Source organism: Podarcis filfolensis, assembly GCF_964270895.1.
Source record: "Podarcis filfolensis genome assembly, chromosome: 1".
In the NCBI taxonomy this organism is placed as follows: Eukaryota; Metazoa; Chordata; class Lepidosauria; order Squamata; family Lacertidae; genus Podarcis; species Podarcis filfolensis.
In genome coordinates, this window is record NC_139604.1 from 98,067,199 (window position 1) to 98,090,398 (window position 23,200).

General features: G+C 42.9%; 2 protein-coding genes across 2 annotated transcripts in view; both read left to right on the forward strand.

Annotated features, from left to right (window-relative positions):
- Positions 1-801: 801 nt before the first annotated feature.
- Positions 802-5,924, forward strand: ZNF770 (zinc finger protein 770; the record flags this gene model as incomplete). The annotated part of the gene is given in 5 exon segments (XM_083590685.1): positions 802-805; positions 3,905-4,026; positions 4,030-4,186; positions 5,696-5,800; positions 5,803-5,924. Coding segments are annotated over 5 exon segments (510 nt in total).
- Positions 5,925-11,683: 5,759 nt separating this feature from the next.
- AQR (aquarius intron-binding spliceosomal factor) overlaps positions 11,684-23,200 on the forward strand; it is a 55,961-nt gene continuing 44,444 nt past the window's right edge. The window contains exons 1-9 of the mRNA XM_083610681.1: positions 11,684-11,923; positions 14,400-14,456; positions 14,957-14,997; positions 16,071-16,106; positions 17,987-18,107; positions 19,605-19,745; positions 20,856-20,924; positions 21,230-21,330; positions 21,796-21,872. Coding sequence (XP_083466807.1) covers positions 11,813-11,923; positions 14,400-14,456; positions 14,957-14,997; positions 16,071-16,106; positions 17,987-18,107; positions 19,605-19,745; positions 20,856-20,924; positions 21,230-21,330; positions 21,796-21,872 — 754 coding nt within the window. The 5' untranslated portion in view covers positions 11,684-11,812. The remainder of the gene's footprint in view (positions 11,924-14,399; positions 14,457-14,956; positions 14,998-16,070; positions 16,107-17,986; positions 18,108-19,604; positions 19,746-20,855; positions 20,925-21,229; positions 21,331-21,795; positions 21,873-23,200) is intronic.

Consider the following 23,200-nt stretch of genomic DNA (forward strand, 5'->3'; position numbering starts at 1 on the left):
AGGCTTATATCATTTGATCAGAGTGCTTAAATTTTCCCATGGTAAGCCGCATGGTAATTCATCAGTTCACTATTTGGATAGGGATTCTAGCTCTCATTGATTTTCCTCCCTCTAAATCCCTGTGCTTCTGGCAGCGGAATAAGTAAAAAAAGAAAAAGCCAAACAAAAAACACTCCCTATATTTAGTGCTCATAAATATTTTTTGGCTGTGTTTCTTGCTAATTTAAATTCTTCTGCAAATAAATTTGGGATGGCAGTGTTGTCGCTTGATGTATGTTCTGCTACCTTGCACTAGCCGTTATTTAGGATATCTGCAAACAAGAGGATCTGACTTGATTTCCAGCACTGTCAAACTAAAGAATGGTGGATACGCAGAGGCAATAAATTCTATGCTTTCCAAACACCTGCTAAGGACAGTCCTCGGGAGATGTGACTTCTGAATTTTTTTTAAGATGATTATCATATGCTTAGGCCTGTAAATTATGCCTGCAGGATTTCCTGTTCCCTTTCTTACTGTGAATTTTCACACACTAGCCGCAAACAACACACCTGTGCCCTCTTAACAAAGGGCAGAGAATAACTGGGAGTGCAGTTGCTGTATTTTCAGCTATTTCTTTGTTGCAAGATATTTGAGCAAGCTCTCAAATGGATAACCTGATTTCATGGGAATCAAACGATGCGTTGCTTCTGATTGATTAATCCTTTGCTGCCGGACAAGATACTACTCCTCTTAATACTTCCTCTTGCAGGTGGTTGGCATCAATAAAGGGTAAGTGATGATGCACAGGTGAGACATACGCTATGGGTCAGACCCTGCAGTCCTTCTGTAGGAGAATCTTCACTGGATCAGCAAGGGATCTGCTTTTTAAGTAAGAGATTTAAGTTCAAGCCACAGTGTAATAAATAACTGTTGAAAGAGCTAACAGGGTTTCATAATCCACTCATTAGAGCATATCTATTCTATATTTCACAGCAATTTCAAAAAGGCATCCAAAGTGCACTTGTGTTGAGCTGTCACACATCTTAAGACTGGATTTTCCCCTCCCCCCAAAAGTGCTCCTCTTATTTATTTATTTAAAAGCCATTTCAATCATATGTTTTCAGGCATTGCAAATTATTTCACTCTCCCAGCTAGTGGGGTGGGAGGCTTAGTTTGGTCAGAACTGAATATATGCTTCCAGAGTTAACGCTAAATTCATTACTTCTGGTAAATGAGCCCCCATAGCAGCTAGAGGGCTGTGAAAATTTGTGTCCGGGGCTCTTTAGATTCATCTACCCATGTACTATCTGAAACCCAAGATTAGTTGTCAGATTGTTTTAACAACAACAACAACAACTCTGGGCGGCTCCCAACAGAATATTAAAAACACAATAAAACATCAAACATTAAAAACTTCCCTAAACAGGGTTGCCTTCAGATGTCTTCTAAAAGTCAGATAGTTGTTTATTTCCTTGACATCTGATGAGAGGGCATTCCACAGGGCAGGCGTCACTACCAAGAAGGCCCTCTGCCTGGTTCCCTGTAGCTTCACTTCTCACAGTGTGGGGACTGGCAGAAGGCCCTCGGAGCTGGACCTCATCTGAGCATTGGGGGTGGAGATGCTCCTTCAGGTATACTGGGCCATTTAGGACTTTAAAGGTCAGCACCAACACTTACAATTATGCTCAGAAATGTACCAATGTAGGTCTTTCAGGACCGGTGTTATATGGCCTCAGCGGCCACTCCCAGTCACCAATCTAGCTGCCGCATTCTGGATTAATTGTAGTTCTGGATTAGATGTTCCTGGAGTACAACTTCCACAATCCCTGACCATTGTCCCCAGGCTGATAGGAGTCCAAGAAAACTTGCATTAAGCTGCCTTTGAAAGCTGATATGGTAGATAAGTGCTACCAACACTGTCTGCCTTGGGAGCAAGCCACACTGAAACAGGGAAGGGAGGACTTTCTCTCTCACGAAACATGCACCAAGTTCCACAAAACTGAGCCTTGCAGTAGGAAGTGCTGAGGCGCATGGGCAGGTTTGTACTTCACAAGCACACAATGAAGCAGTGCCCTGGAAGAGACCATGTTCTGCTTCCCGTAGGGCCTGGGGCCTTTTGTGCAGAAGGAAAGACTATTCCAGTAAGCATGCGCCTGGTGCTTCCTTCTCTTTCTAGGAGTGGAGTGCAGAAGCTTTATGCATTTCCTTGCTTTTCTGCATGCACACTAATTAATGGCACTGCTGCATGCGCATCTAGAAATGGGCACTTGGATATGCGGGTTTCACAACGGGAAGAGAGCTGAAGGAGCAATTTGTTGCCTTTTCCAGTTTTGGGTACCGGCGGGTTAACAAAAAAACCACATATTTGGTAGTAGGTGCATCTGCTAAGGTGCAAGAAACAATTTTATTGTTGTTGTTATTTATTGGACTTGTTAGTAGCTTGTTGCTTAAGTAGGTCTCCCAGCGACTTACATTTAAAAATATAAATATAAATGCATTATACTATAAAGGAAAAAGCCATACGAAACATCAGTTAACATTGGTATAATTCAAAGCACCCATAACACTGGTAAAAAGGTAAAGGGACCCCTGACCATTAGGTCCAGTCGTGGCCGATTCTGGGGTTGTGGTGCTCGTCTTGCTTTATTGGCTGAGGAAGCCAGCGTACAACTTCCGGGTCATGTGGCCAGCAGGACTAAGCCGCTTCTGGCGAACCAGAGCAGCGCACGGAAACACCTTTTACCTTCCCGCCGGAGCAGGACCTATTTATCTACTTGTACTTTGTGCTTTCGAACTGCTAGGTTGGCAGGAGCTGGGACCGAGCAACGGGAGCTCACCCCGTCGCGGGGTAGCATCTCACAAAACTACAGGTCATTTTATTCATGGGTTGCGTGGCAAGTCCCCTCCCCCATGTGAAATGAAGACACAGGACACATTATTTAAGGTTAATGGGCATAAAAAGGCCACAACTTTATTGATTACAGGAATAGGAAGGTATTGGCCTTAGGCATTGGCTCCTATCGACTACCCGGCATGGAGACCGGGAAGGGTTATCCACAAGCCGTGGGGGTCCTGTTGAAGTATGCCAACTAGGATCCCACGGGTGTCACCGCTCGGGAGTGTGCCGGAGGCCCTTATCTCCCTAGGTTTCGGACAAGGCAATGCCCCCCGGAGTCCTCTACCAGACTACCCTTTTCATTGGGGGAAGGTGATGGCGCTTCCTTCCCCCCTTCATTTGCATAACAATTAACCCTGCCAATGCCTAACCGCCAATACCAAGGAAGTTGTGACGTTTGCTACGAGGTAGGCGAAAAAACCAAAAGGCTGGAAGTGCGCCAAGTTGGAAAAAATCCTACCAGGCCCCTTGCGGTGACCAACCGGAGTCCATAGCAAGGTCATAGCTAGCTAAGCCTAAAGGGTGGGTGGGATGGGAAAACCGGTCAGCTGGAACAGGGCAAAGAGGGCGGTCCCCGGTCGTGCCTGGCCTTAAATGGGCCAGGCCACGCCTCCCTAGCCCGCCGATTGGCGGGCAGGGTTGCAGGCACACCCGGGGATTCCCTTGTTCTCGCGGGGGGCAAAAAGGCCAGCCCCCGCGTGTGTGGGAGGGGGTAGCCCGCAACCCCCTCTCCTCTCCAGTTCGGAAATGGCTTTCTGCCATAAGCTGTTTTATTTCTGCTCATGTTACAGCAAACATCAGGGAGAGGGGCAGAAAAAAGGCATTGTTCTTTCTTTCTCCCCTGCTGCAGACTAACATGTCACAATTTTAAAGAAAACAAAGCATATATTTAAAACATTTTATTTGCACTGTTTAGAGAGACCCAGTGGGGCGTTGGTGGTTCCAGCTGAAAGGCTTTATTTTTGCCAAAGATTTTGACAAAATATGAATCATATAGCTTGATGTACAAAATGCTAAAATTTCACCAGGATGTAAAAACCAGCCAAATATCTGGGGGAAGGCCATATATATATGTGACATCTGCTACAAACAGTTTGAAACGTCATCCAAACTATCTAGGTGTTATCTTATAGACACTGGCCCAAAGCCATAGGAATGTCATGCTAGTTGCAAAACTTACAGGCAGTTTGTCCATCTGGAGAGACATTGGCTCACCCATAAGGCCCCTTTCAAGTGTAACATTTGTCACAAAAACTTCAAACATTTAATTGCACTCCAAAGACACCAACAGCTTCACAGTGAGAACATCTAGGGTGAGGCTGAGCAAGCTGAAAGATCAAAGAGTGCCAAGCAAAAGAGACAAAAGAGACTTGGGTCATGGGATGTTCTCTTTGCCCAAAACATTTTACAGAGAAAGAGAAGGGTGTGCAGCATCTGCGCACCAGATCTGATTATCTGCATGATGCCAGAAGGGGGACGAGCATGCATATGTGTGAGACTCTCAGCGAGATATTTCGTGCGCCATCTAAGCTAAATAGACATCCACACTATTGCACATCCACACTGCCCAAAAGCCATTAAAGTATGTGTTAAATCTTTTTGCCAGTTGACACACCAGAAAATATCAAGAGATGAAACCCAATGAAGAGAATACTTCTGAATGTTCTCTTTGTCATCAGGGTTTTAAACCCCAGAACAAACTTCTGGAGCACAAATAGTTTCATGCTCCGAACATTACTCTGGATACTGCACTAGAGAGAGAGTCTTAGGAGCCAAATGCTACAGACAGCATTGCAAAGTGCACAGAAATGTATTGAAACTGTTACTGCATATGACATCCATTAGGGAGATCAGCTGGGTCGTCATCACTGCATTTATGTTGTAGCAGTGCTCTGAGTGCGAACAACGTTCTGAAACAGGACAGATGTGCAGTTTGCACAAATGTGAAGGAAGTATTGTTGTTGTTGTTGTTTAGTTGTTTAGTCATGTCCGACTCTTCGTGACCCCAGGGACCAGAGCACGCCAGGCTCTCCTGTCTTCCACTGCCTCCCGCAGTTTGCTGGTAGCTTTGAGAACACTGTCCAACCATCTCGTCCTCTGTCATCCCCTTCTCCTTGTGCCCTCAATCTTTCCCAACATCAGGGTCTTTTCCAGGGAGTCTTCTCTTCTCATGAGGTGGCCAAAGTACTGGAGCCTCAGCATCAGGATCTGTCCTTCCAGTGAGCACTCAGGGCTGATTTCCTTAAGAATGGATAGGTTTGATCTTCTTGCAGTCATGGGACTCTCAAGAGTCTCCTCCAGACCATAATTCATCAGTTCTTCAGCAATCAGCCTTCTTTATGGTCCAGCTCTCACTTCCATACATCACTACTAGGAAAACCATAGCTTTGACTCTAAGAACTCACAAGTATCAACAGCAGGTGAGTGGCTTTACCACTGCAAAGCCCACATTAAGAAAAAACCAGCCTTTGAGGAAACTCAAACATGGTGGAGAAAATGTCTCCGAGTTTCCCTTTTCATACAAGAAAAAAATGGGGAAATGCAGCACTTTAGAAGTCACAATTTGGCTCCATCAAGCAAGCAGAGTTCTGGACCCAGGAAGCTTGGACATTTGCAAGAACAATCCAAAGGAAAAGATGTTTGCTCTGGCATTATCCTAGCAAGAGCCTGAAGAAACCCATTATTTAGAAATTAATCAGAAAGGTATGCTGTGAAAGTCCGCCATGGATGATTCTATGCATTATAAAGATGACTCACTTTATGGCTCATGAGATGATAGTTTCTTTGATAACCAGAAGCACTTCAATGCACTCTTTTAGCATTCAGTAAAAATATACATAATAGACATAAAGTATGCCAGTGTGACAGATGTGGAAAAACCTTTCCTCCTTCTTCCAAGCTTCAAAGACATTATCTCACACAGGATAGAAGCCCTTTGGCTGTACTCGTTACAGAAAGGCATTTAGACAGTCGGCCCATTTTAAAAGACATCAGCTCACCCATACTGAAAAGAGCCTAGGTAGAAGCTGCGCAAATTTGAAAATTTGAATTTGCTTGCCTGGGAGATTGAATTTGAATCTTCAGCTTATTTTCAGACATCCTCCTTGGTCCTCTAAGTTTTGAGAGTCACAGTCAAACCATGTAACTGAAATCAAATTGGAGATAGAACTTTGTGGATGGATTCTGATAGCAAAGATAACTTAATTCTATTTGCATAATAAAGGGTTGGAAAGGAAGCAAAGTGCTAGTGATGATTTCTCCACCAGTGAAGTCCAAGATAAACCAGCGAAGCAGAAAAGTTAAAAAAGCTTTAATACCATTTAAGACATTTAAAGCACCCTTTAAACTTGAAATACGCCATTAAAGTCTGCCAAGCAGAATCATTTTGAATGTTGTTTCTGGCAAAATATTCAGGCAAGTCTCTTACTTGAGAAGGCATCACTTTATCTAGAAGAAGAAGAAGAAGAAGAAGAAGAAGAAGAAGAAGAAGAAGAAGAAGAAGACGACAATTCAGGTATGTCAGAGAGTCAAACAATTCTTGGAAATGTAATTGTACAAAATTAGTTGCTTATACAATTGTGCATTCTTCAATGATTGATGTAGCTGTGGAACCATATCATATACTAGTATATGAACCATATCATATACTATGCCAGAAGAGGAGAAGAAGCTGAATTGGCTTGATGGTTAGAGAAAAGTCAAGCTGTTCCATGGCTAGTGACTGGTACATTGGTAGGGACAAATAGACTCCTGGGCTAATTAGCAGCAGTGCTAATTCTGCATCAGGATCCTATAGAGAACAACTGGATCCCAATGATGTTTCTGCTAGCTTGCACAATTTAGGTTTTCTCTGCATTCAAACTGAAGAAGGGCCTTCGAATCCTCAAACTCTGATGTAACATCATATTCCAAAGGCTAAAGTTGGGTTCCTGGCTACCAGGAGAACATCTGTCATTAACTCCCATTGATGAAACATCAACTTATCATTCTGGCTTATTAGCGAACCATCAATTTACAAATTATGGTCTTCCAGCATTTGTAGTGATATGTTTCCTGCCTATCAATCAAATTATTATTCCTTGGGATTTACAAATTAGTGGCAACTTTCCTACTGTTAACATCAAGAGATCATTTCCATCTTGAGTTTAACAAATCTCTCAAAAGCATACCCCCAATTTACTTCTACGAGCCAGAGATGAGTATGTTTTTATGGGTGTCAGAAAAATACCTAGGTAGTCCTGTTAAAAGTGCACTTTCATGTATTAGTATTTTTCCCCAGTGTTTTCAAGCGCCTCTGTATCACATATCTGCCTAATCTTGGTTTATTAATGAAGGTTTATATTTTTTAAAAAACCTCAAAAATCACATTTTCTTCACTGGAGTTAAATATTTTACTGCTGAATGAAGCTTCTATATTTCCTTTTGTAATGAACGTTCCTTTTATTGAGCAGTCTTTTAACTTTGTGTGTGTTTAGTTTCACTTTGAAAACTAAATCCAAGCCTTCTCTGATACCAGCCCAATCGTGTTGAAAGATTGTGGTGCAGATACACTAGTGCATCTATCCTGACCTCTATGTTACCACTGGGTACGAGTCTTCCCCAAGTTCTTCCAATAGGTTTTCAAGCTTAGCCGAACCATCCTAGTCCTAAATTTCACCTCAAGTCTTTGTTTATGCAGCTGCCATCACTGTTCTTCCACCAACTGTAGCCTACCTTTGGACTAGTATGCTTGTAGCTGTTCTGTGTCAATCTGTTGACCACTTGCAACATGATGGCAGACTAACCTAATCTGAGCTGGACATTTTAAATTCAAAATATAGCCCTCAGCCTATTAATCAGGCTTCCTCAAACTTGGCCCTCCAGATGTTTTGAGACTACAATTCCCATCATCCCTGACCACTGGTCCTCCTAGCTGGGGAACATGGGAGTTGTTGGCCAAAAACATCTGGAGGGCCGAGTTTGAGGAAGCCTACTATTAATGGATGGCTCCCTCTAAGGATGGGGAACCTGGAGTCCTCAAGATGTTGCTTGGACTATGACCCCATCATCCCTGGGGGGTTGGTGGCTGATGGGAATTGGGAGACCGACAATATCTGCAGAGCCACATGTTTCCCCAGTCCTGAGGTAAAGAAAGGAGCAGGTGAAGTACATGTAGAACTTTGCCTTTTTATTCCCACAACATGGTAGCAGTCTTGCTCCTCTTGGCAACGTATTATGGGGAGAATTCTCACATGCCAGATAGAGGGCTGGCTTGGTTAGGGGTGGGGTGTTGGCTTCCCTTCTATGAATATAGTTTGGACACTGGACACATGTGCTAGGAGGTCCTTTGGATGGTGTGAAGAAAAATGGTGGGGGAACCACCTTTGACACTCAGCCCACCATATGAGCATGGGCTCAAATGAGGCAACTGGTTCGCCTGAGAATATGGCCTGCAGAGTCCTACTTAGTCCAAGATAAATCGTCCACAAAGTTTACTGTGCATTTTACTTACAGACATAGACGGTAGAACATTTTTCAGAAGTTGTCCTGAATAAATATTTATACACAAACCAGAACAGCACAGAAGGCTCCTTTTAAAGTCCTGAATATTTCAGAAAGCATCTGTTACTAAACTGAGGCATCATGTACAGCCAATCATTACTGTTTAATGAGATAAACAAAGAAAGGAACTTCTGCTATGTAAAAAAAGAAAAAGAAAGAAATACACACCACTACATTCGACAAATCCAATTCATCTGAGGCGGCTGAATCCAAGAAATAGAGCCAGCTAGCATAATAGTTTGCTAATGAAAACAAAACATACATATCCTGTCTTTACAATCTGCTGATGTTCTGGTTAGATAGACAACTTCCACATACCTGGTCTAATTTACTTAAGGCCCTTTTGGCTTGCAGTGGGAACTTTCAGCTGAGCATTTCCAGCATCATAAATGGGAAAATATACTCAAGTTGGATTGGAAAGACTTGAATTACTGACTTGGTAATGGCCTTCAATCCTTTAACACAAACGTATGCAGAGTTGTGGATGCACTCGTGCATTTCCAACTCACTTTTGGAGCATGACTACTGGCTGGTTTGATGCAACAATAAACAGATTATTTCCCATGGTTCTTGGCAGGACTAGATCCTGGTAGCTGTCTGCAAAATTGGGATAAGGGTGGCTATGAAATTCTTCTTGCCACTAATTTTCTGCTGGAAAATGAAGGAAAGGGAACCATAAAAGGTCGGTCTGGATAACCCGAGCATCTTTAAACCCTTTCTGATCAGAATGGAAGTTACAGAACAGCCTGTAGAGCACATGCTCTAAATGCAAAAGATCCCAGGTTGGGTCCCAGGCATCTTTGGTTAAACAGGGACCAAGGGACCTTCAGATTGTGCTGACCTCCAACTCCAAGCCAGCATTGGCCAGTGGTCTGAGGCGATGCAGGGGGCGAGGTTGTCCAATGATGGGTACTTCCAGACTGTGGCAATTTTCAGGTGGAATTCAATCCCATGGCAGCAAATTCAACTTGCACAGTTATGGCAGATTGGGAGGCATTGTGCAACAAACCCATTTCCCCAAAGGACTGGACTTTTTGCAATAAGGCAAGTGATGGGGGAAATGCACTGGGGTTACACTTGCTGTGATGCAATGCCATCAGCCCTTCCTGCATACAGATCAGAGTGAATGCTCCATAAGCAGCTTGTCTGGAAGCATCCAGCCTCTGGAGGGCCACAAGTCTGCTATCTCTGAAAAAGGATCGGACTAGCAGGTGAGGAGCAAGACCTCTGCCTGACCAAGCCGAGCCAGTAGCAGGGGGCCAAATAAGGTCATTTCCTATGTTCCCATCACATTCCAGGCAAGCAGAGGAAGTGTTTACCAATGCAGTACAGTAGAAGTTTGTGGAGTCAAGGAATGTCCCAGCCTGACAAGAGAATACCAGAATACGATTAAGTGCTGCCTGAAGGTGTCATAGTCAATAACAATTGTGCAAAGATAATACTGCATTCCAGTTGGGCTCTTTTTGTTTATGTTTAATTACATTTTAAATAAATAAATAAAGCCTTATATCCCACACAATCCAGTTCCAGGGATAGCAGACATATATGGCCTGGTCCCAAAGATATCCTGCAAGCATTGCTGCAGATTCATATGATGGGAGGGGGGATTTCATTACAATATACAAGCACTGACAAATGCTGTGCTGCATGTAAAGTAGGAAATTATATACAGTAATGACCGAATAAAGCATGGGTAGGCAAACTAAGGCCCAGGGGCCGGATCTGGCCCAATCGCCTTCTCAATCCGGCCGGAATCTGTGTGTTTTTACATGAGTAGAAAGTGTCCTTTTATTTCAAATGCATCTCTGGGTTATTTGTGGGGCATAGGAATTCGTTCATTCCCCCCCCCCACAAAAAAATGTAGTCCTGCCCCCCACAAGGTCTGAGGGACAGTGGACCGGCCCTCCGCTGAAAAAGTTGGCTGACCCCTGGTAAAGCAACGAAATAAAATCCGTACTTATATTGCTGTTACATCCAACGTCCAGCAGAGGGGAGCAGCAAGCACTCCAGTTTAAATCATTTAGGCTGAAGCCATTGCACGCTGTGGCTCAAAGCTCCTATTGTGATGCTCTCCACATTTTTTTGGGATGGGGCTGGTAGAGCGAAGTAAGGGCATTGGGAGCTGCCGCACAATACCACACCGTACACACGTTATGAAGATGCGCTTAAGTCACGCAGATGAAGCGAGCTACAGCTCTTAGCAGTCTACTGTTTACATAAAGCAGTATAGAAATCAAATGATAATATCAAGCGAGCTTTCTCATAGCTAAGTGTCATGCGTATAACTATTGAGATTTTCTGCCTATATTCTTGTGTGTGTCGTGCTGAGTTCAGGGAGAGAACAAGCACAAGCTTACTTTATTCCAGCGTGACTTAAACTAAGGGAAAAGCTCCACTCAGAGGCAAAGACTGGGAGAGAATTATAGGAGCCCAAGCAGGTCTTAAACCACTAACTTAAAACCATGACCATACCAACAGTGTATAACGTGTGAATGTGTGTATACACGCACGCACGCACTTTTGTCAACTGTGGATAACACTTCTTGCACGGGAGGAAGTGGGCTGCAGTCCAGGAAAGCTATCCTAACAAAGCTGAAATCCTAACCCCATTTCCCTGGGAGTAAGTCCCATTGAATTCACTGGGACTTACTTCTGAGTAGAGAAGGTATGGATTGCACTGTAACTTGTCATAGCAGAAACTTTCACCCTAACTTCACGTTAAACGTGATTTATTGTCAGGTAACCGCGCGCAGGATCGCTGCTGTCATTAAATTAAATTAAACAGGGTTTGCTTGCAGATCAGGGTTGCACTCTTCGTTGAAAACAAGCCTCTTCCTCGTTTTTGACGCGGCCACTTCTCCTCCGAAAGCGGACATCAAGACACAAAACAAAAGCTCCCGCCCCTCTGTTTGCAGCAAAAATAAAAAATAATTTAGATAAATCCCCTCCCTTCTCAACTATTCGGTTGCACGCGGACACCTGGCGCTTTCAACCTTTCCAAGTGTATAACGCAGATCCTAAACACAGGGCAGTGCTGCGCCTGCCCACTCAGAAGTAAACCCCGTTGAGTGTAATGGGACTTCCTCCTTGCTAAGTGTGTATGGAATGGAACCCTCAAGGAGTCACTCGAGGGAGTGGACGTCATGCTGACATTTCTATCTCTATGTGTCCCAGCTTCTCAATGCGAGGGGAAAGGGAAGAGGCGAACGGAATCTGTAAAGGAAGCGGAAGTAGCGTGTGCGGCGGGGCAGCAGCGGCTTCAGTCCGGGCGGGTGAAACCATACTACCGGGGGGGGGGGAGAGAACGGGCGATACCAAGCGTGGTTCTCAAGAGAGAGAGGGGGGAGGCTGGCCTCGTGGGAGAGGCGTGGAAGGGGCTGCTGCGCGGAAGCAACATGGCAGCGGCGCCGGCGATCTCCTCGGCGGGAGCCCAGCAGGAGCCGCCTGCGCCCAAGAAGATCGTGGCTCCCACCGTGTCGCAGATCAACGCCGAGTTCGTGACGCAGGTGAGCCCCCCCACCCCCACCCACCTCATACCCGAAGGGAGCAAAGGGATCTGGAAGATGCTGGGCTCAGGTGGAGAGAGAGGCGAGGGGGGGGGTCCACAGACGCCCCCCCTAGGGTTCTTCCCCCTTTGAAGGGGCACATGAAGGAGGCCACCACCCCCACTAGGGGGATCCCTTCATCTATTGATTGCTCTTGTCTCCCACCTTCTCTTACCCCCCCTCCAAGGAGGTTCTTCCCTCGCCTCTCATTTAAAACCCCCCACAACAACCCTACGATGTAGGCTAAGGTGGGAGGTCCAGGGTCGCCCGGTGAGTTTTTAATGCCCAGGAAAGTATTTGAACCCTGGTCTCCCAGGTTTTCGGTCTGTCACTAACCACCAGGCCACTGTTATGATTATAGAGGCACTGCGTCTCTGGGTAATCAATGGCCAAGGATGCTGTCCTTTTGTTTGTTTGTTTGTTTCATGAAGTTTGTTGGTTGCAAGAAGAAAACACCTCAAAAGCCGTTTACGAAAAGATAAAACCAGGAAAAGTTTACGGTGCGTTGAAATACAGTGGTACCTCAGGTTACAGACGCTTCAGGTTACAGACTCCGCTAACCCAGAAATAGTACCTCGGGTTAAGAACTTTGCTTCAGGATGAGAATAGAAATCGGCAGCAGGAGGCCCCATTAGCTAAAGTGGTGCTTCAGGTTAAGAACAGTTTCAGGTTAAGAACGGACCTCTGGAATGAATTAAGTACTTAACCTGAGGTACCACTGTATACAAGAAGTTAAAACATTAAAATAGATTATAATTCGCACCGGCATTTCTAAACATCTAGGTTGTTGTGGTTGTTGTTGTTATATTTCGTTATACCCCGCTTTCCCCCCTGACAGGGACTCAAGGAGGCTTACAGATAAAAATAAGAACAACGAGAAACCATTAAAAGCAGTTAAACACTGGTCGAATTAAAACTATGTCCTGCTCATGGGTTTTCCATAGGTACCTACCCGGTTGACCACAGTGAGAACACAATGTTGGGTTATATTGGCCTTTTTGGTCTGATCCAGCAGCACTCCTTTTATGCTATCATAGGAACAGTGCTGCTGAATCAGACCAACCTTTCATATTCTAATCCAGCACCTGTTTTCTGCAAAAGCTGGATAGATGCCTCTGGGAAAGCCTTGGTAAAATATGGAATCAGTAGTACAGTTAGACTAGGTGCACTGCCCCTGAACATGGAGGTTTTGTTGATGATCACACTAAGGCAGGATACCTCAACCATGTTTCCTGCAAAACATCATGCGTCCAAAAGACTTTCTGTCTTCAGTGTCAAAAGTATTGTATTTGTGGGTGTATTGGCCATTAGGCACATATGACTTGTTTCTCCCAACACTGAACTTTGTATTTAATAATAAAGGAAAGGAATTGTTCTAAATACCCACGGACAACGATTAACACCATAAAGAATGGTCATTACAGTGGTACCTCAGGTTACATACGCTTCAGGTTACATACGCTTCAGGTTACAGACTCTGCTAACCCAGAAATAGTGCTTCAGGTTAAGAACTTTGCTTCAGGATGAGAACAGAAATCATGCTCTGGTGGCACGGCGGCAGCAGGAGGCCCCATTAGCTAAAGTGGTGCTTCAGGTTAAGAACAGTTTCAGGTTAAGAACGGACCTCGGGAACGAATTAAGTACTTAACCCGAGGTACCACTGTATTATGATCTGTTGATAGTTGTACTAAGCCTTTTGACAGGCACCATCATTTTGCTGACTGATAAAATGAATGGCTGGACCACACATAGAGGCTCTACTCTCTGTACTCACCGAGGAGAGATTAGGACTGTGCCCCCAAAGCAGTCCATTATACTTGTAAGATATTTTGCCTTATAAATCAGGGCTCAAAATAAGAATCTCTGCCAGTCCTTTTTCATTATTAAAAATGAAAATAGCTTTCAACAAACTGGTGTGCCTGCCATTCACCTAGAGGAAACAACTTGCTTACTGCAAGCTAGCCCTATAATGAGTAGCTAGCTCAGCCTTTACCCACCTGGTGCCTTTGACATTGAACTGCAATGTCCATCAGCCCCAGCTAACACTGGCCAAAACATCTAGAGGGCAAAGGCTGAGCAGTTTTTGAATATTCAAGTTATTAAACTATTATTTATAAACGTTTGGAAACCAAAGAGCAGCTTCTGATTGGCTGCAGGAAGCAGCCAAGCTGTAGCCCCGTCAGACATTTGGCTTCCATATATAGTTCGCAAACCGGAACAGTCACTTCTGGGTTTGCGCCGTTCAGGAGCCAAAATGTTCGAGAACTAAGCTGTTTGAAAACCAAGGTACGACTGTATAAAACCTTGCATCCTTACCCTTTTTGTACACAGAGGGAAAGTATGGAAATATTCTCATGTCCTATAAAATGGAGGTTTGGTTATAGTAGGCTAGGACTTCTGATTGTATATTTTAATGAAATGACCTTTTATCTTACAGTTGGCAAACAAGTACTGGGCACCATATGTCAAGAAAAGACTACCTTTTGAATCGAAGGTAAATTCTTAAAACATTGTTAGTTCTATTTTAAATTGGTAGTGCAATAAATCCTAGAAACTCTTATTTAAAGTAAAAAAAAAATTACTTTGGATTACAGAACAGGAAGAATGTTGATTTGATTTCAGCGCTTTGTTTAAAACCGTACAAATTAGCCACCCTGACAACAGCTTTTACATTCTATTCTATATTTGCTGCTTATATAATGGAATATATTGTCAAACCTCTAAAGGTTCCTTGAAGTTTCTTTTAAAAACCAGTTTGATTTCAGTACATAGATTATTATTCCTTCCCTGCACAGTCTTCTTAATACTTCTGATTTCATTTGTTGAAAACATGAAACATTATTGTAGTTTTAAAACCGTGCTACTGTGTTGATGGTATTAAAGAATTCATCTCTGAAAATGCATGTTACTGGAAAGAGGAGATAAAGTGGAGCAAGAATTGTGCTGCATATCTTTTTCTTTTTTCAAAAAACCCTCTCTCTTCCTTTGTTGTAGGTTATTGAAGATGTGTATGGAAAAGAAATTGTTAGGTCCAAGTATGTATACTGCATTTTCTCTGTTATCCATATCAGTATTATAATAGTCACATTTTTGATTTTTCAAACAATGAAGTCTCCGTAAAATAAGTATCTGAATTCTGTGTATGTATATGTTTTTCTTGCATAAATTGTCTTGCAAGGACAATTTTATTTTTATTTCTTAGAAGAAATACAGGCCACAGACCTGGGCACCTGTCTAGAATTTTTATTTAATTAAAAGATTTATTGTCTTTTTCTGTCTTTATGAGTACAGTGGTACCTCTACTTGCGTTCACCTCCGGTTACGCATCCTTCAGGATACGTACATGACAAACCTGGATGTATGTTTCCGGGTTTCCCTGTGTGCGCATGCCCAGAAGCGGTCCCTCTAGTGGAAACCTTGGGATCCGACCAGAGCTCCGGAATGGATCCCGTCCGCAACCAGAGGTACCACTGTAAAACTCGTTCAAGGTGGCTTATACAATAAGAGAGAAAAATACAGTTTAAAACCATAATATAAGACTTGCAACCTTCATATATCCCAATGCCATCTGGACTGAATGAAAAAGAGAAATGCAGCTGGGAGTTGTTAGTGTTCTGATGACATCTCTGATGGCAGTTTCATGTTAACAGTGAAAGCTGGTGCCCATCACGACTGGTAGGGAAGAAGGGAAGGAGGTCACCAGCCATAGACAGTGATATTCAGAACCAACTAATTCAGGTTTTGTCCCCATCCTTCTCCCTGTAACACTAAGGCTAAGGAGGAGAAGGTTGATAGCCAATGCCACCTGCTGAACTATTTGTAAATGGGGACAGACAGGTGGGAGCTGGTTGAGGCAGACTGATATTGATGGTCCATTCATTCTAATAGACCAGCCTCTGCTGGATGTTATATAGCATGGGAGACAGCAGAGAACCCAGCAGTGCTTTATATCACAAGTGATGTGGAGCAATCAAGAGTCTATCATCAGCACCATATGGAATCTGCCATCCGAAGCACAGTACCCCTTGAGTTCAAATATACAACATAAAGTAAACTAATTTAGGCAAGAGTTGAAATGTTAATTTTTCCCCCCTGCCTGTGATTTCAGATTTGCGATTAGAAAAATCATGCTTCTGGAATTTAGGTAAGTGTTTTTGGAGAAAGAAATGCACTTTAAAATGATAATCTGACCCGTGTGGGGTAGTGGCTTACTGGTTCAAAAATCTCCTTTGCCATAAATTTACTAATTAGCTATTAGCAATCCACTATATCCCAGCTTAATCTTCACACCCTCCATCTGCAAGATGGAGATGATAATTTTGTTTGTTTGTTTGATACATATATAGCCCACCTTTTCTCCAGAAAACTCAAGGCATTGTCACAACAACCCTGTAAGGTAGGACAGACCGAGAGACAGTGACTGGTCCAAGATCACCCCTGAGCTTCATGGTTGCGTGGGGATTTGAACATGGCTCCCTAGTCTAACACTAACCACTGTGCAATGCTGGCTCTATCTCTGAACATATCTTACAGGGTCATTATAAGGATTGCTGACATAATTTATATGAAATGCTTCAAACATTCTAATTTCTGTACAAATAATATTTCTATTTACCATTACTAAGGCAAGGATGAAATACCGTAGCTGTTTAGAAAGATAATGTAGCTCATTCCTTCACTTGGCCATATCATAAGCTGTAGAGTTGAAACTACAGGAAATACAATGTTATGCCAGCTAAAGTATAGGTTTTGTTTAACTCTTCCAAACTTCAAAGCTTCCTTCTGCTTTGTTTTTTTTGCTGTAAGCAGTGATGACACTCTGGGTGTTTTATGTAACTGTTGAAACCTTTGCTTTTGCACTGAGCTTGTAATGTATAATCTTTTAATGGGATGTGATCCTTGCCCAGTTAGATTGAAAAACCTCTGAGCCTTTGCTGGAAGAATGGAGATGGGCTGGGTAAATAGGTCTTTGGATGCAACACAAATAAATTTTCATAATGGGGCTTGGAGGAGCCTCAACATGGGCTAGATGTAGAAAGGGTTTGTTGTTTTGGCTAGGGCAGTGGTTCCCAAACTTACCCCTCTCCCATGGTCTGCTGGTAGTGGCAAGCGTAATGCAGAGGGATAGAGGCAGTGTTATTGTTATTGCTTCTTCTGTTTATTATATTATAATTCAATGTATTGCAACTTGCATTCCAAAGAATTCAAATTGTAATACAATAAGATACAGTATAGGAAATTTTAAAACCCCAATATGAATAAAATTGAAAAATCAGTATGAATATTTAAGGGGGACATGCTGCAGACCAGCTGAATGGCACTTGAAGATCACTGGTGGTCCACAGACCACAGTTTAGGAGACCCTGGGCTAGGGAGAAGCAAGTTATAAGATGCTGTAGGGAGGAGGGGGAGTGCATGGAAGTTATTTGTGGCCACTCTAGGTTGAATATCCTCAACTCCCAAATAGGTTTTTGATTTTTCTTATGCTTGTGAAACCAAGTTGTCCTGCTTTTTAGCGCATTCGCAAGTGTCCATGCTGTCGATTCAATTTTTTCCACAATTCATGTTTTATTTGGTGTAGTAATGACTTTTCTAAAGCCTTTCTATGTTAGGCTGATGGCTTTTATTTCAAGAGACAGGAGGCATTTGCCTTTGAGTACTAAAGCAAGTGTCCGCTGAAGTGTGTGTCGCAAGTAAGAAGGATGCTTATTCTTATTCTCCTTACAAAATCAGCATGAATTAGTGTTCAGACTAATGTAGTGCTTGTACCAAGTACATGTAAAACTTCTTTACATGTACAGAGTGTTCCAGAGGACTAATTCATGTGCTGTCCTCACTCAGATTGATTTAAATGGCCCTGGTAACTTTTCTTGCAGTGACCTGTGTTGGAGGCGACATTGGAAGCTACGTACAAATCATATAGATGACTTTTTTAGTTTTTAAAAAAGATCATTATGTTCCTTGCCCCCTGATGAATGACATATTAGATGGGTGGTAACTCTCTTGTCTTTTCACTTTTCACAGCCAGTACCTTGAAAATTACTTGTGGATGAATTATTCTCCCGAGGTGTCCAGCAAGGCTTATTTGATGTCAATCTGTTGTATGGTGAATGAAAAGTTCAGGGAGAACGTTCCCGCATGGGAGGTAATAGACTTCAATTATAGCCTGCAGTAACTTTGAGCCACAATTTGCAACTTTCACATTGCCCACTTAAAGTGTCGTCGCATGTCAGAAAGCGCAATACCGGCTGTCACTTTGCCTCGTCTGAAGTCGTCTGCCACGGCCTTTTAAAACAACAGCAGGCTCCTGTTAGAGAATAGCAAGGGACAGTTGAAAGGTTTCACAGTGGAAGCAGGAGAAATGTGAACAGAATTGTTTCAGTGATTGGAGGTGTTTTCTCTGCGTTGTGACTTGACAATGTCTGGCACTTAATGGCGAAGTTTTTTGTGCTGTCAAAAGATAATGGCAAGAGAAATGTTCGTTTCTGTAGGACAGCTTTATTGGAAACTGGAGAACAAGTTTGCTTTGGGGCCATTTTACATTATCAATAGTTTCCAGTCTCCATGGCTCCATCTTCCAGTCATGCTAAGAGACATCCTTACACTAAGAGGCAGGCCTGTGGTAATGCAATGAAGCGTTCTTTGGGCAGGGGGTGGGAGCATAGTGACCTTGGTGGAGGCAGAGGAAGGAAGCAGCAATCCTGCTATGATTTTAGGAATGGGGTCTTGGTTTCCATTTGGAGCCAAAGGAGATGAAGTTGGATAATACACATTTTTGTTATGTAAGTAGCAGCCTTGAGAGTTCCAGAGGGGAAGTAATAAGTTTTAACTAATTATTTCCCTGTCATATTCCTGATTTTTTAAAATTAAAAAATGCCTCTCTGAAGCTGCATTTCAAGGAAAGCCTCTGTCAGCACATTTTGTTTGGGTCTCAGCTTATTTATTTATTATAAAAAGCCTTCAATTTTCTGTACACGGTCTATTTCTACTTTTACTTTTTGAGTTTTCACTGATAACCCGATTTCTATCATGTTGCAGGATACAGGTCTGTTGTGAGTGAATCACTTCTGTTATTTGCTAGTTTGCCCCCATTGTCATCCTTTGTACATTCAGAAAAAAAGATGTTGTTCTTATTCAGAAAAAAGATGTTGTGTGGGTATTGTATTTGGGTACTGCCCAACTATTTCTCCTCAAGAATATAGAAGTGATTGGTCTGACTCCTGCTTCTATCCCTTAACACTCTTCAGCAATGTAGTCACTTCATGATATCCAGTATTTAATAAAAGGAAACCCATTAAAGGACCTAAATAATTTTAGTCCATTGATTTCAGTGGATCTACTCTGAGTATAACTAATATTGAATATCACTCATTGTCTTTTGCATTGTTCAAAGATACAGCTGTTCTGTTGGTGTTCATCACCAAATTGCTTACTGTGAAGCACAAATGCTACCATGCTACGATTCCTACTACATAGCTAGTTCCAGCAGTAAACCTATGAGCAAATGGCCAGTCTGTGCTTGCCAACAGCTTACAGTTGTCATGTCCAGTGAGTGCAATCCCCCACTATGCATCCACTCAGCATAGAAATATGAAAAAGATGCTCCATGTGAGCTCACTGCCGACTTTTATGTTCCCCTTAGACATTCAAAAAGAAGCCAGAGCACTTTCCATTCTTTTTCAAACGTGTGCTGGATGCTTCCTTGGCTGAGAGTGACAGCGAGTTCTCTCTGCAGGAGCAGACCATACTCCTGCTCTTCCTTGACCACTGCTTCAACAGTCTGGTAAGCTTTATTCTTCAGAGATTTATCGTTGTTGTCATTTATGGTGCGTTGGCAAATACGGCAGTAGTGTCCATAGTCCTGTCTACTCAGAGCAGCCTCCTCTTGTTAGCATGCTGTGCCTCTCCACATTCAGTTGTCACAGTTTTCTTCTGAAGGAGACCTCTTAAGTGGCATTTATTACGCTAGGATTCCAAAGATCCATTTAGAGCCATTCCCAATGCCTGCTCCTCAACTAGAGATTGTATTTCTCTTAAGGATAAATCAGTGCCTAGGTTTGAGCAGGTTCTGCAGGTGTTCCAAAACCTTTTTCACTGGGCAAATATTCAGTAGCTAAGCCCTAGGATTTAGTAGTGGGACTTGCATGAAAGTGTTTTATTGCAGAGTAACTTTTGATCAGTGTTCCTGCTAGTCTTGTCCTCTTTCAGGCTATTCCAGCCTCCCTCTTCCCCACCTTCCACACAGATGTTTTCTTTCTCAGTAGCCACATTGGGCTACATAGCCGATAGAACTCTGCATTTTTGTTTGCTCTTAGTATATATGATTCTTCAAATGGACAGTTAAGTTTTCCTTTTGGTTAGCATTTGGCTTTGTAGAGGCTTTATATAGCCTGGTCCTCTCCAGAGTAGGGGGGTTATGACTCGGAAGCCACTCCATGCATGGAAAATTCTATAGAACCAGATGATAACCCCTTAACATCAGATCTGCAAAAAAAATGACCCACCAAACAAAGTACCTTAGCTGGGATTTTTCTTCTTTTTCCTGCTTTTGGAGAACTGACAAGCCATGATTCGTGGCTCACGGGCCGTGTTTGGTTTGATGGAATACTAGCGATATTGGCCGGCTGTAGATTATTTATTCCCCTTTCCTCATGGAATAGAGCTTTCCTGACTTACCACTGCACCCTTCCAAAAGCCATTCTGGAGGGTTTGGGGGTCCTCCCAGTAGAGCATGGGAGGTGGCATGTTGAGGCTGTAGTGGGAAGGGAATTGTCAAAAGTTGGGAACACCCCTTCCTCCTTGTGCAACTAGAAGTGCCTTCCATTTGTGCAACTGTCGTTTTGAATCCAAGCCTCACAACCATACTAATAGCCTGTTCTGTTTCTTGCAACAGGAAGTAGATTTGATCAGAGGGCAAGTCCAGCAGCTTATCTCCCTGCCCATGTGGATGGGACTGCAGCCTGTAAGTGTTTCATAAAGAATGCAGGGAACCTTTGAAGCATCATGTGGACATGGAGGTTCACTGGACCAATTCTGCTGCATTCTAATGAACCTTTGCATGACAGCTTCTGCTGTCAGAGATTTATTGCTATTTTAATCAGCGGTTTTGGAGACTTTTAAAACCTTCTGCCTTTACAATGGGCAAGCATAAGTTCTTGTTCAGTTTGGGGTTTTGAAATTACCTTTGGGGCACCCAAATTAGATGGATGGATATACTAGAGATCTAGCTCATCATACTATTAAGAATTCATCGTCTCACCCTTTTAGGCTCGTCTGGCACTCGAATTGAAAAAGACATCAAAGCTTAGAAAATTTTGGCATTTGATCAAGAAGAATGATGAGAAAATGGATGAAAATACTCGGGCACAGTAAGTTTAATAGTATTGCTTTTAAAAAATCATGTGTGGGGATTGTAATTTGCTGTCTGTGAAGAAAAGCTGTTTTGGCAAAGGCCCATTTGTACCTCATGCTGCTTGGGGAAAACAGGAGTTGGGCTGACTAAGACCCCACATCTGCTTGCCATCTGGGTGTAGTGGATAGTGGATGTGATACAGTGCAGCTGTACCACAATATGTTCCTGCATATTATACTGGCATATTTGGTTTATTCATCCAGTACAGACACATTAAATAGACTGACCAGGAACCTTTCCCAAGTAAGCCAGGTTGAAAGACATGCAGTAAGACAATTGCTTATGTGAGAACATAAGATGAGCCTTGCTGGGTCAGAACAGAAGCTTATCTAGTCTAACGTTCTGCTTCCCGCCATGGTCAACCAGATCCATCTGGGAAGTTCATAAGCAGGATATGGAATCATGTCTTGTTGTTTTTTAGGGCATTTCAAGAAAGAAGATTCCTTTCGCAACTGATCCAGAAATTCATCTCTGTATTAAAATCAATACCCATTTCAGGTATGTAGAGCAAATTGTAAGTGTATGGGCTTATGCAAGAGACCCTCTTCTCTTTTACCTTGCCCTTTGCCCAAATTTAGGCATCCCAGATGAAAATGTGATTTGTCCTGTTTCAGCCTATTGCAGCTTATAGTATCTTGGAGGGAGGGCATGCAAGTACATTCCTGCCTTGAGCGCGCGCTCCAGAATGGGAGCAAAATCACCATACTATTAAATACACAGGAGTTCTATTCTGTAGAACACATTATTTGAAAAATTATCCTCGTTACACGACTTTGTTTCTCTGATGCAAAACAAAGGGCGATTTCTCTGAACCCTTTTATGGGGAGTTTTTGTTCTTGTTTCACTGTGTAAAATTTGCTAGACTGACGTAGTGACTTTACTTTTGAAGTGATTCAGTTGAAAAGCAGTCAAACAGATTTGCTAAATATCGAAAGGGAACTGTCTTTTTTAAAACTAGCTTCAGTTCTTCAAATGAATAGGTCACTTGTAAATTCTCAGAAAACTACTTTCAGATTCAGCATCGCATTGTAAGTTTGAAGTAATGGCAAGTCTTATTCATGCATAACTTAAGAGTCTGTGCTTGCCCAACTGCAAATTAGCTCTCTACTTTAAACATACTTGGCTTCTCGTTAAATATTATTTGGTGATTATTTTTTAATATCCACCAGGATTTCTCTCACTGCTGAAAGACCCAACACCTCAAGGATATCTCTCCACTGAGGGTTTATTTTTAGAATAGACAAACTTGGCCTGAATATTTTCTGCTTATACAGGGAATAATAACTCTTCTTTTTTGTGGCCGCTGCCACCTCCTAAGCTTTTGAGTTGGAAGTAAGGTAGGAGAATGCCAGGGACCTCTTTGGCTGAGGAGCCCTAAGAAACCTCTTCACTGCCTGCCCAGCCTTTCGGCTTCACAGCGTGAAAATCATGTGGGAAAAGTGTTGGAAGCTGTCGCCTGAAGGTGGTTTGTGCACCTTCAGATACCTGCTCCCAACCTTGCATACTCTCACCCTGTCTGACCTTCCCTTCTAGAAATACCAGGTCAGTTGGAACATTGGTTACCATTGCCTTAAGGTGCTCTGTTCAGCTTCAGGCTCCCCATTTGTGGAATGCTCTCTCCAGGGAGGTTTGCCTGGCGCCATTATATACCAGGACCTTCCAAACTTGGGTCTCAAGCAGCTTTTGTACTACAGTTCCCATCATCCCTGACCACTGGTCCTGCTAGCTAGGCATGATGGTAGCTGTAGTCCAGAAACAGCTGGAGACACCTTTAGGCATCAGGCAAAAACATTCCTCTTCAGCCAGGCCTTTGGCTGACCAACACC